The following is an 18,456-nucleotide window of genomic DNA, read 5'->3' on the forward strand; positions in this document are numbered from 1 at the left end:
TTTCCGTACACTCAATTACAACAAAACATAACCCGCATTCAAATAAGCCGTAAGCTACAAGCGGATTTAAAACTTGATGCTGTTTTGTGGTTGACTCAAGTCAGTAGTCATGTTTGTGTTGATTTCGGGAATGATCATGACGAGTTGGTCGGGTAAATTAGGTAATGTGGTTGTAACTATAACCGTAAAGAGATGTTGACATCCCAATATCTTTTACGCTGTCGTATATGGATTCAATTGTGATAATTTAATTCACGCTGTCGTATATGGATTCAATTGTGATAATTTAATTCTCAGTTATTGTTCTGACACTCAAATCTCGTATACTCAAAATATAATATGCCCAAGTCAAATCGTATATGCACCGATTAGTAAATACTCTGTCTTACAGAATAGTATAACGACCTTTACAGTTGGATAAAAATTATCGGTCCTATGAATACAACCAGATGAATTAATTCAAGTTTGCGAGTTGTACTGATATAGCCAAGTAAGTGAAAACTAGATTTTAAACACTTGTTAATGTTGTGAATAATTCTTTTGAGTATGGTAAGATGTTAAAATGTCTCTTTGACAAACGGAAAGCTGGATCGGGAATAGAGTTGTAATGTTACATTACTTGTTTCAAATCAATGTGTGTATAATATCGAAACGGGACTGTGGGGAAGTTGCTAGTCATGTTTGTCAATCCTATTTCAATGCACACTACGCCAAAGTCAAAATAATCGGTTTCGGATTAGGATTTTACAATTATTTCACACCTTTTTGAATAAGCGTCAACTTCACAGAGGATTAGGGTTGGGTCAGAAATAAGTGAAAATTTGTCGGTATTCGAATCACCGGCTACGCCGGTTCTATGGTAAAGTAATTACTAAAGTAACACCTTGCGACTGATTACTAGATTTAGCAAACTATTTCGCACTTCAGCGCGCAGGTCATTCGAAATATAGGGCGCGCGCGTAATCCTCACAACAAGCCGTGTTCGCAAAACGGATGTAGTTAGTGGGTCGCACATATCAAAACGCAAGCGCAAACATCTGTTTTTCAAAATCACACAATGTACTGCGGTTTAGTGAATTTCTCGTCGGAAATAAGTGACAATTTGTTGCTATTCAAGTTACCCACACTGATGGTTCTGATAGTCGGTATTTATTAAATCTTACCAGTGAAATCTAGTTCTGTGACAAACTGATTACTAAAATTTCACCGCGTGAGCGATCGGTATGGCTATGACACCAAGTCGTGAAAGATGGGTATGTCTGAGACATTATCTTGTCAGTGATCGCGGGGTTTTGCAAACTATTTCACACCTTTTTGAATAAGCGTCAACTTCACAAAGGATTACGGCTAGAATAGAAATAAGTGACAATTTGTTGGTATTCAAGTCTCGCCGGTGATGTATCTGTTATTCGGCACTTATTACACTTATCATGAAATTAGAGTGAGAACATAAAGCGTCAAGTTGTTGTTTTCGAATTTTGATGTCGAGGTGATAAATTTATGCATTCAATTACAATTCAACTTCGGTTGTGTATTGAGTGATAGATTGATATGCCGGAAGTGGTATCTTGTGAGCGATCGTAGGATTTTACAAATATTTCACATCTTTTTGAAGTGTTAGTTTGCGAACGCGACTATTGTTGATATTCGAATCACCGTCTGTCGCACGCACTGCTTAATCCTCACAACAAGCCACGTTTCCGTCTGCGCGGTTATTGTCGGTGACTCGTACATATTCAACACCACGCGAGAGATGTCTGAAAGTGCGAATCACGACCACGAGTTCTCATTACGATTCACCGCCGCAGCCTATACCTGAAAGTACGAATCACGACCCCGAGTTTTCAATACGAGTCACCGCCACAGCCTATACCCAAAAGTACGAATCACGACCCCGAGTTTTCAATACGAGTCACCGCCACAGCCTATACCCAAAAGTACGAATCACGACCCCGAGTTTTCAATACGAGTCACCACCACAGCCTATACCCAAAAGTACGAATCACGACCCCGAGTTTTCAATACGAGTCACCGCCACAGCCTATACCCAAAAGTACGAATCACGACCGCATCCATAAGAACCCATTACGAATCGCGGCCCCGCGGGGGGTCTGAAAGTACGAGTCGCCACCCCCGGTTTTCAATACGAATCGCCACCCCGCCATAAGCCACAATGGCCGTTCGCGAGCGATCGACTATACTACTGACAGACCGTTACGGTGACTCATATTTGCAATTTCTGTTCTAATATACGTTTCGCAAAATGTGAAATTGTACGTACGTAACAGCGACCTATATACGACATAATCCGTATATGTGACATCACAGCTAATCTCTTCCACGATATGGTACTGTCCTTGGCACCCGATTCCGACAACTAGAAAATTTTCATCATTTCCAAATTAGATTAGAATTATAGCTGGACAATTTTTGCAACTTTGATTAGAATTGGAATTACTGAATTCGCGAAAATTTGGAAATTGAATCAATTCCAGTTCCTACCAAATCAGTGCTCATTCTCGTGAAGCAAGATAATGGCGAATTTCTGCACAGCAAGCTTGGTTCGTTTCGCACTATATACAGTTCTCCTGTACCATTTTCTGGAAAACCAGAAATTGAATTTCACAAATTAGATTAGAATTCGGTTACCGGCATTTCGCTCTAATTAGTCTATTAGGCAACATGAGTTATGTAATTCTCCAAGTCTGCTCAGTACCGGAATAGATTGGTAGAATTAGGACGGACGGGTACAGCTAATCGCTGTTTCTATATATAATATCCATAAAATATAACTGCATAGAATAGTCGGTCTGCCTACATGTTGATAACTCTCCACGCACAAAACTCATAATTTTAATTATATAATACAGTGATTCAATTGCTAGAAAACATAAAAGGAAAAAAATCGTAAAATGCCATAATCTAATTGGTCATTTTTTCCCCTTTTTCTTCCCCTTGGCAGAGTTTTTGCCCTTCTTGCCTTTACCCTTCTTCTTGGACTTTGAGAGTTCGGCGTACGGACCAAGACCGCGTCGTACCATTGTGCCTTTCCACCAGGCTTGAATCTGCAAGATTACGTGTATCGCGAGTGAATACTTTACCACATAACACGCCTTGATTCGCATACAAGCAATTTCTTCCGAATGAATACTAGTCGGCCCTCAACATTTACCGGACCACGACCTGACATATCGATCTCGCCTTCCGTCATATGCCACCTGATTTTGTCGCTTACACATTTGATATTATCTGCTTTTACTTTCATTCAGTGTGCATGCCTCATATTTACATCGCATACGCCCGCAGGTGGGTGTCTGATCTTAAAGACTATACTCCAATTCGTTTCGGTACCTTCCTATCTTTCATTGCATCGCAGTCTTGTGATTTTTGAAATAATGAAATTTTATGAATAAACTTGAACTTGAATATTTCAATTTATTTTATCTACAAATTTTAGACTGAATCTCGTCAAGAGAGATAGTCAGGAGTTACGTCGATTTAAATTTGAAATGTAAAGGAGAATTTGATATGTTCATTGTTCACTGTACACTGTACAGTGTACAACATACAGTAGACATAAACTGTGGGTCGATCAGCATAATTTAAAACACACTAGGTTGCAGTAAACGCAAATGTTTTTATCATTCACAAGCTCTCTCCTAGTATCGATAAATAAATATGCGATTGGAAGAATAAGCGATGACAGATATGAACCCTATCATTTTCTGTATCGCCTGATAGGTTGGCAAATATCCATCAACGGTAACGTCTTGAAATTACACGAACCTTCGTTGCATAGAACTTGATTTTCTTGTCCGTCTCGATATGTTTCAAAATAGCGTGTAAGCCGGCTTCGCAAACTTGAATTGGTGGTGACTTCCACGGGTTATTGGCGACCTCCAGTTCCGAAAGCTTCGACATTCTGTCGAGGTCGTCCGGTAAGTGGGTCAAGTCGTTATTATCCAAGCACAAAGTTTCCAAATCTGCACATAAGTATAAGTTGACTCGGTTGCTCGTAAGCGCGGCAGGGCAGATGGAGTATATGAGTGGTTCGATTCAGAATCAAGATTTTGTCTTCCAGTCGATTCGAGTATCACGTAGTATGACGTCATAACAGCATGAGTGAATAGGAAAGTTCGAATGTGTACTGTACACAGCGTACATTTTATATGACAAAAAAGCAAATAATGCCGGTTCAAAACAACATCAAGATAATAAATAACCTATTTCATTGCACTTGGTGACAATGGCTTGGGCGACTTCACAGACTTCCCGACACAGACACAGACGACTTTACAGAAATGTCATTTTCCTTGACGTGCATACGTGCTACATGTTTTGGATGCTGTGATATGACCGATTGACGTTTTCAAGCTTACGTTGTGAAAATGCCCGATAATGCTAATATATATACCATAGTTTCAGTACTCGCTAAAATCGCCCCTAACTATACTCGACTCGATTCATTGTTTCCAGCCTATACTCGTAAGGCGACAAATATTAAACTACCGGTATATAGAGCAGAGCAGTGGTTCTCAAACCGGGGGGCGTGAAAGCATCTGAAGGGGGGCTGCGGTCAACTGGAGAGAAAAATTCACGCTCCGCGTGCTTTGTTTCGAATTCATAGTTATTGCTCTGTGTATTGTCCGAATTTCATATTTGGGAATACTCACATCAACTGTCATAACCATCCATGCCATCAAACTATCAGTTGGGATTGCTAGTAATCTGGTGGCATTTCGTGATATGATGATAAGGGGGGCACGATATTGTTCACTGTCTTAAACGGGGCGTGTCTAACAAAGTTTGAAACCAATGATATAGAGCAGTGGTTCTCAACCTTTTTCACCTCGCGGACCGGTAAAAGTTCAAAAAAATGTCTGGCGGACCGGTGAATTTTCAAAATTGAAATGAAGGCAAAATGTAGAGTATGCAACCGTTTTCTGCAATTATATGGTGCTAGAGAGCGACATTTAGAGGGTTTTGATCTTAATTTATTATCTTCATGATGGCATCCAGGTGATTTTATGGTAGTCAGTCTGCTGAGTCAACATAAAATTGCCTTTTCCAGATAAACGTCCTACCGTTGAGAGTCGTTTACAAACGTTCGCGCCGAAGGCCGGGGGTTTAACCGACCACGCCAACTTGAATAATATCCTTCTCTTTGACAATATCGAGAGAATAAGCGTTTCGGAGTCGAACCAAGCACCTTGTCGTTCTATCTTGCTCATTGCCCACTACCACCAGACGCATAGGCTACTCTGGCAACTACGAATACTATGCGTGCCGCACGAAAACACCTTACAGCGACTATACCACCTCCAGGCCCTACACTTGGGTGGATGTTTTCACCTGTACTTGTGAGCACACTCATTCTACTCAGTGTCAGCAGAGAGTTCATGTTGCATCATCGCGCCAATAGCGAAAATTTTCGATCATTCATGACTTGATCGGGTTTCTCGCTGCCGAATTTTGCCACACGAGTCCCATGTTAGCCTTAACTTCATTATGTGTTGGTACGTCGTGGTGCGGTAATGGCTGACGCCGAAATGCCTATTTTTATAAATCATGCGTGTTTCTCGGAGAAGGGCTCCTAGACATTTAGTGACACTAAATCGCGAAAAGCGCAAAAAGAAATTGAAAAATGTTTGGGAAAAAGTTTCAAACAAATACACTATGATTTATGTTCATTTTCAAAATAATTTTGGACTCTTTTGAAGCTCGGCCCCTCTCCAATTGGGTGGTTTGAGGGAACCCGTTACGGTCCTGCACAAAATTAATGAATCAAAAACGAATGATCGCGCAAACTGCGCTGTTTAGCGACGAGTCAGCTCGTATCTGTTATGTACTTGTCGCTCGCATGTCGTCTAATGACACGTCTTGAACTTGAAGTCAAATCAAACATGTTTCCATAGCCCTAATGTTACCTCACGAAGTTCTGAATTATTTTAAAATTTGATGTTTTATTTATTTTATTATTGGACACGCCTTTAACATTGCATCTTGAACTTATGGTATAAAATTGTAATATACCTGGCGGGCCGGCAGGAATGTCGTCGCGGACCGGCGGTTGAGAACCACTGATATAGAGGGTGTTGTGCAACTGTATAGTATAATATTTTACTTTTTAGTGCCGACATTGCTTTTGGTAAGGCCGACAGTCTATTGTTGCTCACAACTAAAGTTGTAAGTTCCGTAAGCTCTTTTATCGCGTCCGGGAGTACATTGAGGTCGTTGTTGTCGAGGTACAGCTTCTTCAATTTCGTCAGGTATTTGATCTGTTAATAGGATTAGAAGTGAGAAGTAAGTCAGCATTGACGATCGGAAATTAATAGTTGACCGACAATCCTTGTTGAGCCGATACCGAGGTCACGATTCAAAATTACGAAATGTCGGCGACACAAAAGAATCGAGATTCGGACAAGTTTACGGGTTAGGCCAACAAATATAGCCCAATCCGTGACGCAACATATGTCACGCATTATTAACATGTATATTACACATTAGGAAGCCCTAAGGTAATGTTGAAATCGATATGAAATTCGACTACCGGTTGATGATTAGTGGGAAGCGAATGATTGTACCTGGTTTGGAATTTTCTTGAATGGCTTGCCACGATCCTGTCCCAAGTAAAGATGCTCCAGTGATTCCAATGTGCAAACACTGATCGGAAACTTGTCAAACTGAGACAAACGAACCGTATTATAACAGAGTTTTCGAAGAACAAAACCATGGAAAGATAATTTTCATACAAAATGAATTCATTGCAATGTATGAGTGTTGTCTGCGTCTTGACATCTACGGAGCCCCTAGTGTTCCGTGGAACACTGATGTAGAGAAAGCGTGGGCCGTTTCGTTGATGCTGGTGTGATCAGACAAGTTGACCGCAAAGGTCAAATCTACTATTCCTGTCCGATACCGAATTGTTTGCGTTCAGTTTTCCGTATCATAATTATTTCTGTTTGTTATGTATTTCGGTCCGATGAAAAATAAATATCTCTATCTGTATATCTATACGAGGTTAGTAATTCTCACTTGATTTCCCGTAACGCTCAGCAAAACTAAATTGCGAAGGTGGCCAATGTACGACGGGATGTCACGGAGACAATTGTCGTCGAGCATCAGCATGCGCAGTTGCGACAACGCGCAGATGTTGTCGGGAAGATGCTGGAGTCTACAAATGACACAAAATTTCATTTTAATCGCGCATATGGTGACGATCAATCAAGTCAAGATATAAACTTCGGGTATCGTATACCATAGCATTGCACAATGCACACAAATGCACCGCGAGTCTGGCCTACGCGGATTTGTGTTCGTAATCATGAGGGTTAAAAGTAGTCAAATGTAGTTATTTATTTACTTGGACATTGTGGCCTGTGGCGTCATACGTGCAATCTACTTCAAAATTGATCCACGATGTCGCATCTATCCTGGCTACGCCTATGGTTAAATGCGATTGCACCTAGTCTCTATATTGTGTACTCTGAACAATTCCGCGTGAGCGTGACTTGTGTCACGTCTCGTCATCACTTGAGAATGTACAGTAGGGGTCTTCAAAAATGACTTTTTTTCTCAAATCGTACTGGCTACTTAATATAATTGTTAGGTTACCTAATTTAAGCCTACACACCAAATCTGGTTCAATTCCAACCAGTAGCCGCATTGCTACAGGGGAAGAAAGTTACTGTTTATTATATAAAAATAAATAACGAAAAATTTGAAAATTTTCTGTTCACCCCATTAAAGTGTTAGGTGCTGGTCTATACAAACGATGCTCACCAAATTTGGTTCAATTCCAGCCAGTGGAAGCGGTGTTATTGCCGTCGGAGAATTTGGATTATGAATAAAATAATATTTAGGCTGACCAATTCTTCAACAGCAAATTTTAGAATTTTTTGTTATTTATTTTCATCTAATAAAGAGAAACTTTCTTCCCCTGTAGCAATGCGGCTACTGGTTGGAATTGAACCAAATTTGGTGCGTGGGTTTAAATTAGGTAACCTAACAATTTTATCAAGTAGCCAGTACGATTTGAGAGAAAAAAATCATTTTTGAAGACTCCTAATGCACAGTAAATTGCTACTACGAGAATCACACTGACCTGTTGCCTCCAGCATCTAATCGAGACAAAAGTTTCATCCTCGATATTCTTTTGGGCAAATTCCTTATTCCGTTGTTACGCATTTTCAACACCTCCAGGCTGACAAGCCTGTGCAGCTTCGTTGGCAGGGTCTGAATTCGGTTATCGTCGATGTTCAGCTCCCTTAAACTCGAGATTTCGTGTATGTTTTCAGGTAGATCCACGAGCTTATTGGCTTTCACTTCCAGCACCTCGAGTTGGCGCAAACTGCAAATGTCGCCGACTAGCGTTGAGAGTTCGTTTCTCGATACGTAAAGGTTTTTCAGGCTTGTCAGAGCGCGAATTTCTTTCGGTAGCATCTCAATGCTGTTGCCTTCGAGATCCAAAATTGTGATACATTGCAATTCGCATAAGCCGGTTGGAAACTCTGTGAGTTTGTTGTCGCGAAGATAAAGCTCGCGTAGACGCTGCATGCATATAACATCTTTCGGAATCTCCGAAATGGAATTGCTGGACAATCCCAGGACCTCCATGAATTTCAACACCCTGCATATTTCCACGGGAAAGGCAGTCAGTCCTGCATCGTACAGGCGCAGATTTTTCAAATATATCAACTTGGAAATGATATCCAGTGGAAATTCGCTGAGCGGGTTTGAGCTCAAATCGAGCGAGGTCAGCTGCTGTAGATCCCCGATTTCGGGACACAGTCCAGTAATTTTGTTTCCGTGAAGGTACAATATTCTGCAGAAAATGAAAATAATGGCTCCTGTTTGGATAAGTGTCCTTACTATCCTTTCAGGAATGGTGCATAAATGCTTCCTAACAGGTAGGTGCAGATATATCGTAAACATTGCATCGCGAATACACATCAATTACAAAATATATAGGCTGACAATGGAGATACTATGAGAAATTATCAAGCAAAACTGAGTCCGTTATGACTGTATAGCCTTACTGAAGAAGGGGTAAGTATAGGGTTACCATATTTTGGGGGGACAAATTCCGGACACTCTTTAGCGCCCACTAGCGGATTTTAAAATGAGGTATAACAAATTGTCTGTCAATGTGACGTCACACTAGCAAAGCTTCGCCTATCGACCAGAGGTGGACACGATCCGCATCAGGAACCGCTAAAATACTACGTCGGTTCATTTATGTGGTTTTGTGTTGTAGCCAGGACCGAAAAATCATTTTTCAGCCCACTCCCATCCAAATAAACACTGTCCTGGAGCCCACCATAAGGTAATCGATGCCACTTGTGGGGGGCTTACTTATATGTATGTGGTTTCTATATGCATCTGGTCGTTAAATTTTGTGAATTAAATCTGCCTATTCTATAATATGGATCCTTCCATATATTACTATAAACTTTTATCCTCTCTCCGCGCACATGAATATAGTTACCGGTAGAGCTGGTGGAGGATTACGACTTCGAAAATGCAGGGAACGTAATTATACATCGTAAAGTCATGTCGTGTCACGCGGATAAGACTATCTATGAGCCTAAATGTCGGGACGCACCAGTAGGTTGCACATCCGGTGGTTTTCAACCTTTTATAGTCGCGACTCCATTTCTAATTTGAATATGTTCTGTGCCCCAGCTCAAAATTTGATAAGCTGATTACTGAAAAACGGTCAACACCATTACCGAGCCTTACTCACGACCTATTTTGGAAGCTGATTACGTTCAACATCTTCGCGAACCCTAGAATAAAGGCAAACGACCCCAAGGTTATAGCCACTATCTTTAACTATAGCATCTAAATGGCCTTCTGACTCTAGGAATATACCGTTCTCCTTTAATTGCGATTACAATGATACCTATTTCGGTAAATGGGGGTTATTTTTATTAATTTTTTATTGCATGTTTTGCGAGGATGGTACACATATTAAAATCAACCAATGTGACCCTAAATCGCGCGCAGCGCGAAGAAAACTCAATGTGGCGTAATTCTGCCCAAAAAATATTATCGTTTATGTTGATTTACGAACAAAAAAAAATAATCCTATTTCAAGCCTTCAAAATTCCGGACATTTTGGCATATTTCAGAATTCCTCCCTGACGCCAGTTTGAACAGTGAAATTCCGGACATGTCCGGGAAATTCCGGACGTATGGCAACCCTAGGTAAGTACAGTAACGATGTTGGTCAGTAACGATGTACTTTTACTTTTTCGGGGTAGGATTTGCCTATACTTGTACCACTGATTCAACTGGTTATGTTTTTAGACTACTTCCACTGCTACTCGGCAGTTTTTAAGGCAAAACTAATAATTTTTTACACTTTGTCTTTTGTAAAGTGGAAAGTACTACTAGAATACGTATGCAGCACTGAATATGTATATTTTCGGAAATTGCGGCTATATTTGCAGTGTCAATAAATAGCATTAGTCGCGAAGATGTATCTTGCAATTCCTAGAACGAATCCAAACTTTTCGAAATGACTCACTGAAGTACCTTCCAGACCTTCATTTTCTACTTACACTTGAAGCAGTTTTGAGATAGCTTTGAAATCGTTACTTCTACTTGAGTAGAAATTTACAGCGCTACTGCTACTTCTACTTGAATACTTGACTACTTTGGCCACATAAATATACTCCGGTACATAGCCTATACAGTACATGCGAGTTTGTCTCAATAAGAAAATATAGGGATAATCGAACCTCAGGTTTTTGAGAGAGCAGAAAGAAGACGGAATGGTATCTATATTGTTGTCCTCCAAATGAAGTTCCTTCACCTCGTCAAAGTCGAAAAGCTCTTCTGGGATATCCGAGATGGTTTTATCTCCGAGATTGATGAATCTGTTTTCATAATAATAAGCTACGATTTTCTTATATTGCACATTTATGGATCCCTCACGGTTTCTTTGCGCGAACTATCTTCTCAGCCGTTATGAGACCCTTTATCACGTTTGGGAGTTCAAGAATCTGCTTTAGCAGCAGGAGTTTGGTTGCATCATCCAAAGTAAAATTGACGGATTGTGAGGAAACTACTTCTTCCGGAACCGGTTCATCTGCTTTAACTTCACAATCCTGTCACGTAGCAAATATATTAGCACCATGTGGAACTAGTTAGGTGAAGGAAAATGCATCATACAATCTGAAACAGCACCGAAACGGCCGACGCCGATATGGTGGCGGCGAATAGTCCAGCACTCAGATACAGGTGTCATTAAAATAGAATATTAAGGTGCAAAGGTATGTGCCAGATTTTACATAGTACGCCAAGTATAGCTTAAATATTCTGAGTTCGACATCAATGACATTCAAACACAGTAATGGCTTCAACTTAATCAAACACGTGAGCAATGTTGCCTCTAATTTTTCACGAGTCTGCGCGCACTCACCAACTCAGTGCGCGGTTCCTTGAACAACAGTGCGAAACGACTAAAAAAGGTCACCACTTCGGCTTTTGTGCGCAGAGACCCTGTCAGCATTGCGCAATTGCGCACGCGCGCAGCTTAAAGGGAACATTGCACGTGACCCAATCGTGAGAAGACAAAACAACTGATATGGATATGTTGCTGTGAAGCAAATTCCTTGCCAGTTTTCTGGACTACGGCAATTTTATGAATATTAAGCTGATACGATGCAATACAAAATATTACATGCGGTAAATCTTTCCTCACCTTTTCCAGTTCAATATTCGCCGTCTGTTCGGGTGTTTCTGGGATTGGTGCCGTGACGCACTCCTGCTTCGCGGATTGCGAATCGTCAGCATGGTTGGTGTGAGAATCAACGGTGGTGCTAAATGGATTAGGCCTTGAGAATAGCATTAGAAAATCAAGCTACGAACGGGTAACGAAAACGATACACGATGCGATTTATGTCAAAATGTAACGCCAGTAAAAATGTAGTGGGATCCAATAATGCGAAGATATTGAGACCGCAAACATACCTAACGGGGCTATGGCGCGCTATGGCACGCTACCTGAGTATGGACTATACGCCGCGTTCCCTCTAGGGTCCGCAACAGAGAGTCTGCGGATATACGTTGGCCAGCACTTTATTGTACAACATAAACTCGAACAGACTAAGGATAAAACATTGGATAAAATAACAGCGTTGGTCGTGCAGCGTCGGTAGATCGTCAGATAAAAAGCCGGCAGTCGTCAGGTAGAAAGGCCGCCTTTAAATAGTCGGAATGCAGACACCGTCGCGCACAATGATCAGCAATGATTGTAATTGTTCATCCGACGTCGAGAGGGTATGTGCGGTACACCTATCCGCCATAAGGGTCCCCCCGCTTGGAAAAGCTTTAGGTACAGGACGAGAGCGATTCAGATCGAGAATAAAAAAATCATTAGAACGGAGTGAAATAGCATAGCAATCAGGCATGTAATACACACATCGAATAAACAATACATGATCAGTACGTACCGAAGGGTGATAACAGTGAGACACCACAAAGCGATAAAAAAAAAATTCAAATCTGCATTTCAAACACTGGTGCGAGTACGAAATTTTGCAAGTGACTGGGTGTTCTGACAACACGACCACTATTCGTAATCGTTGCAGTTTGAGATTCGGGAAGGGTTGCGTTTTGAGCGGTATCATTAGATTGGCAGTTTTCAAAACATTGCAAGGGCAACCGACCCGGAATCAAACGATCAGTTGAGGCGTCATAAGGACCTTTACTAGTCTCGATAGTAAAACACTTCGGAGTGCGCTTCAACACTTTGTGCGGACCAGTATAAACGGGGTCAAGTGATCGGCGTGAGCCGTCGATCCTTAGAAAAACGTGGGTGCAAGTGGTTAAATTATTGGGAACCTGTGACTTTGGGTTACAGTGAAAATTAGTGGAGGTTTGACCAATGGTCGAAAAGAATCGTCTCATATTGCTCACGAAGGTGGGATTGTCGGTGCTATTCCTACACGGAACGGGATCAACTAATTGACCAGGCAAGCGTAATGAAGTACCATAAGTCAATTCGGAAGACGAGTACCCTAAATCCTCTTTTATTGCACAACGCAACCCCAAGAGTACTAAGCCTAAATTATGATACCAATCGGACGGGCTCTCCTTTGTACGCAACGCGTCTTTCAACGTGCGATTAAATCTTTCGACCATTGAATTTTGCTCAGGTTTACGGGCTAGGGTAGTAATATGATGAATTCCAAGCAATTGCATAAGTTGGGACCATTCGCTAGACGTAAATTGGCTACCTCGATCAGTTATAAGTTTCCTGGGTGCGCCGAATCTAGATATATAGCCGAGGTTAAAAGCGTCAATGACTGTCTGGGTGCGCATATCACACATAGGGATACACTCCGGCCAACGAGAAAATCTATCAATGCACATCAATAAATATGAAAAACCGCAACTGTTAGGCAAAGAAAGGATATCAACATTTACGGTATGAAAACGTTCAGAGGGCACTGGAAGGTTGGTTAGTGGCGTTCGAGTATGTCGGGTTATCTTCGAGCGTTGACACGGGAGACACTGTCGAACAAACTCGGTTATGTGCCGCTTCATATGAGGCCATACGTACCGGTCCGTTATCAGCTTCGTAGTCGCTCTAATGCTAGGATGAGAAATGTTGTGAAGTCCGTTGAGCACTGCGTCGCGCAAAGAATGCGATACGAATGGGCGATATTTGCCAGGCAGCGACCTGTCAAAAATAACGGGGCCATGCAACCCTTCAACTGTTACCTCCACAAGATCCAAAGAATGTTCGTTCGAGTTAGACAGTAGATCTCGCAATTCGTCGTCGTCTTTCTGGGCGTCAAACAGCATCTGTGGAGAAATCGGTACGGTATCCGGGAAAACCACATTGACTTCTAATCTTGAAAGAGTGTCGGCGGCAGTGTTCAGCGACCCCTTGATGTGGCGGACGTCGCTCGTAAACTCCGTGATGAACCTTAATTGTCTTGATTGGCGCGCGACCAGTCTTTCAGTAGGATTCTGCAACGCTTTAACAAGACCGTCATTATCGGTGACTAGTTGAAATTTCCTGCCCTTCAATTGTACGTGAAAATGTTTAATAGCAGAATACGCTCCTAAGAGCTCGCGATCGAATGCTGAATACGTTCGTTGGGTACGATTAAGGGTCTTTGAATAAAACCCAAGAGGTGACCATATACCTTTGTGTTGCTGTTGCAGAACTGCACCCATTCCTACTTCACTTGCATCCACGACTAGAGAGAGGTCCGAGTCATGAATAGGATGGACAAGTAATGCATTACCCGATAGATCAGATTTGATGCGGTCGAATGCTGACAATGCGGAGTCCGACCATACAATACGTCTGCGTTTGTTGGATGATTGATTTGCTATATCGTAGAGCGGCTTCAATATAGTTGCGCAGTCTTTCACAAATCGATGATAGTAACACACAAGTCCAAGAAAGGATCGTAGTTGCTTTACGTTATCTGGGCGAGGGTAATTTGTTATCACATCAACCTTTGCAGGCAGGGGACGGATTCCTTCGAGACCAACTAAATGTCCAAGGAATTCTATCACCTTTTCACCAAATTCGCACTTATCAACGTTAATAACCAGACCGAACTCACGTAGCTTCGACAACAGTGTTCTGAGCGTCGTCAAATGTTCCTGTTCAGTGCGGGTGGCGATTAAAATGTCATCTAAAAACACGAAAATATGTTCGATTCCGGATGTAACCTCGGAGATGAAACGGCTGAAAGTGCTGCATGCATTCGTCAAGCCGAACGGCATGGTAGTTGGTTGAAACAGTCCTTCAGGGCAAATAAACGCGGCCTTCTCTTGGTCCTGTGGATGGAGAGGAATCTGACGGTACGCTTTCTGTAAATCAATCTTGCTGAATATGCTGCAACCGTGCAATTCGTTAGTGAAGTCTCGTAAAAAGGGGACTGGCCATCGATCTTTGATTGTTTGATTGTTTAACTTACGGTAATCGACGCAAATCCTAATATCGTCTTCACCTTTAGGAACAACGGTAATAGGTGACGCATACGGCGATTTTGAACGGACAATGTCTCCGGACGCTAAAAGCTCGTCCAATCGATCCCTTACCTTGCGTCTCAAATACGGCTGTAATGGGCGACAACGCGAACGAACAGGACCGCCAGTAGTCAATATCTGATGTACAGTGCCATGCTTGCCACGTAGGGACGCAATCTTCGGTGTGGTCAAATCTTTGAATTCCTTCAAGATATCGGCATATGGTTGCTTATGGTGGGGTGAGACTAAGTTAAGGCCGAAAACAGACGCACGTTTCTTCCGACCCCTCACGAGAGTGTTCGAATTCGGGTCCAACATTACGTTATTCCTAATGTCGACTACAAGAGAGAATTCCTCCAGGAAATCAGCTCCTAATATCGCAATTTTTGTATCAGCTACGTAGAATACAAAATCATACGTGTGCCCGTTTGAGAGTCGGATCTTGCGAGATTTCATTCCACGAGTCGGAATAGCGGTGCCGTTCGTTGCATACAGGTTTGGTCCACGGTCTTTGTTACGACGATCGTGCCATGTGCTGGGCATGAGTGAAACGGATGCGCCTGTATCTACTAAGAAATGAGTTCCAGAAATTTCGTCCTGTACATGTAATAGAGACACATTATGAGAGTTGTGCGAAACAACCAATGGATCTGTACGACGTGGACGAAATCCTACGCCGTACCTCTGTCTAAAAAAGGACGAGCAGATTCGTAGTGTACACAACCAGGGCGACAATTTCGTGCACGATCACCAAACCGTTCGTGATAATAGCAGAGACCGCATTCCCGGCTTCGTGGAGGGACGTCGGTACGCCAGTCATTACGAGAAACGGGATTTCGATGCCAAGAGTCGGTATGCACGTCTTCAAATCGAGGGTGGTGACGTGTCGACGCGCCAGCGGCAGAGGTCGGTCGTGGAGGCACACGGACGGGAAGTGAATTCCGTATAGGCGGTCTGGATTGGAGCTGTCTAACTTCATGGGTCAGGCTTGAAATTTCTCTTCGCATCTGATACAAGTCAACGTCAACGGGCGCTTGGTGATTAGTTTGACGAGACCCACGGGCGTAGATATTGTCAGCTCGTACTGCCAATTCATCCGCGGTATCAGTTACGTGTGACGATAAAATATTGGCCAAGGAATCAGGCAAGTGGTGCAGGAAGGCCTCCCGGAGGTAGCAATCGACACCAGGCCCTCCATGGGACATTCCCGTCGCACTCCTCAGCTTCTTGAGTATCTCGGACGGTTTCAACCCACGACAGCGTCCACTATATAGCTCTTGAACACGATCTCGTAGCGGGACAGTATATTCATCTAGCAGGATTTGACGTAAAATTTCAAAGCAATCGGGGTTTTCGATGCCAGGAAGTCTCATTCGGATAGATTCAAGTTGGTTTCCGTCAAGGCAGCGCAAAACGTAGTTGTACCGGGCAACATCATCGTCGACACCATAAGACTGGAATCCAGCTTCTGCAGACACAAACCAGGACTCCGGTGCATGCGACCAAAATTGCACTACAGGCATAGCTCCCCGCATATGGGCGTTGAAAGGCTGGGCAGCAAGCTCCTGTCGTTCATCTTGCACGGCTCGTCGTCGGCGACTTCTTGTAGACATCACGTCGGGGTCACCAAAAGTATGGCGCGCTATGGCACGCTACCTGAGTATGGACTATACGCCGCGTTCCCTCTAGGGTCCGCAACAGAGAGTCTGCGGATATACGTTGGCCAGCACTTTATTGTACAACATAAACTCGAACAGACTAAGGATAAAACATTGGATAAAATAACAGCGTTGGTCGTGCAGCGTCGGTAGATCGTCAGATAAAAAGCCGGCAGTCGTCAGGTAGAAAGGCCGCCTTTAAATAGTCGGAATGCAGACACCGTCGCGCACAATGATCAGCAATGATTGTAATTGTTCATCCGACGTCGAGAGGGTATGTGCGGTACACCTATCCGCCATAGGGCCTTGCTTCTTTTTCTTGGATTTTTCAGATGGTAATTTTACAGCCTTTTTCTTACGAGACATTATATATAAATAAATGACAGCCTACCTAGAAGATTTCCTAACAAGACACCGAAACGACGCTGCTGACCAGTTTAACCCATTATTCTATGCTACGTTCAGAAAAGAAGTTACCGAAAAACAGCATCGGTGATTTGACAGTTATTACTGCAAGTGTTACGAAACAATGATGTATGTAGAGGACAGGAAATATACCTACATGTACAAAAGGTCGGGTGGTATAAAAACACCATTCCTTTTCAGTTTAGCGAAATGTAAATGAACATCGTTGCTGAATAAGATCGAAATGAATAGTCGAATATATAGTCACCTCAGAAGCCTTGGCAATCCGTCACCGCACTCTCAGCGAAAAGAGTGTGTTTACACACCCAAAGGGACGACAACAGAACCCAACTCAGAATTATATCGCGGTCATAAATCCTACGTGCCTATACGTGCATGCACAATTTGGATTAAAATGCTGTTCTAGAGATATACCGCGGTATAAGTCTGGGTATAGGTTCTGCCTTCGTGTACCATGGGTGTATATTCACACCTGTATGTCGGGGTGGTATACGGGTGGAAATACACACTCATTTCGCTAAAGCGCAAATGACCTGATTAGGCGATAAGCACCAAATTTGTTCTACAAAACAAACGAACACGTTACAACACTATAGTTATATTTCTTTGTTTCCCGAAATGCCAAAAATAACTCGGCCTGCCTGTGTAAAATTAAAGTAACCAACCAACCATAGATGCTACCAACTGACGTACGAGGAAGAGTGAATTATATTGCTATATTGGATAGACCTGCCATTCTTGCAATACCACATAAAACTTACAAAGTGAAGAACCCTACCTACACAAAGGAAACATTGACCTAAACAAACTCTTACCTTAAAGAAACTGTAGTCGCCATATCTTGATCTTCATCGTTTACTGAGCATTTTAGCAATGGAAAAACGTAAGCTAGTACGTCCGATTAAAACATATATCGTATTCCCCTTTTGACCACTCACGTCTCGGGGAGTAGATGCTATTTAAATGGCTTCGTAAACAATACAGGGTCTTGCCTTCGCGCGGCACAATAGATAGCGTGCGTGTAACTTTTCATGAGGCCAATCCCATCGAAAGCGAGCATTCCTTAGTGACTCGGGCCATTATGTGTTTACTTTACTCTCAGCCGCTTGCGCTATTGTTTGTAGTGAGCTACAGACCTGTTCTGTAGTAGCAGTTAGTTTGATAGACCGTACTTGGTCGTTTTGACATCCTCCGAACTGTTCATAACATCGTATTGTGTCTTATGTGTCGCATTCTAAATTTTTTATTTCGGCGGTTGAAAATAATAAAAACCGCATATTAATAAACTATATAGTCGCCAGGATCGAATAACTACGTACGGCAGGGGTGGCCAAACTTTTCGGCCAAGGACCACATGCAATTTACCATT

At 42.5% G+C, this 18,456-nt stretch overlaps 1 protein-coding gene across 1 annotated transcript; it reads right to left on the bottom strand.

The window, feature by feature from the left end:
* Nucleotides 1-2,837: 2,837 nt before the first annotated feature.
* On the bottom strand, nucleotides 2,838-18,066 carry LOC145445928 (uncharacterized). Its single transcript, XM_080324083.1, has 10 exons — nucleotides 17,903-18,066; nucleotides 11,711-11,828; nucleotides 10,942-11,114; nucleotides 10,746-10,883; nucleotides 8,105-8,824; nucleotides 7,036-7,174; nucleotides 6,585-6,683; nucleotides 6,125-6,278; nucleotides 3,787-3,983; nucleotides 2,838-3,065 (listed from the first exon to the last, which is right to left on the bottom strand). Exons 1-10 carry the CDS (start codon nucleotides 17,923-17,925, stop codon nucleotides 2,931-2,933), a joined length of 1,896 nt encoding a protein of 631 aa, XP_080180209.1. The 5' UTR covers nucleotides 17,926-18,066; the 3' UTR covers nucleotides 2,838-2,930.
* Between the last annotated feature and the right edge of the window lie 390 nt (nucleotides 18,067-18,456).

The sequence above is a fragment of the Botryllus schlosseri genome, chromosome 9 (genome assembly GCF_051294905.1).
Source record: "Botryllus schlosseri isolate E-star chromosome 9, Bs_hap1, whole genome shotgun sequence".
NCBI classification, from domain to species: domain Eukaryota; kingdom Metazoa; phylum Chordata; class Ascidiacea; order Stolidobranchia; family Styelidae; genus Botryllus; species Botryllus schlosseri.

Excerpts from the sequence above, each read along its gene's own strand:
- LOC145445928 (XM_080324083.1), bottom strand. The coding sequence starts at position 17,925 with ATGGCGACTACAGTTTCTTTAAG. Across the intron at positions 11,829-17,902 it reads GCGACTACAGTTTCTTTAAG|CACCACCGTTGATTCTCACA; the intron begins GTAAGAGTTTGT and ends TAATCCATTTAG. Across the intron at positions 10,884-10,941 it reads ATAGTTCGCGCAAAGAAACC|ATTCATCAATCTCGGAGATA; the intron begins GTGAGGGATCCA and ends TTATGAAAACAG.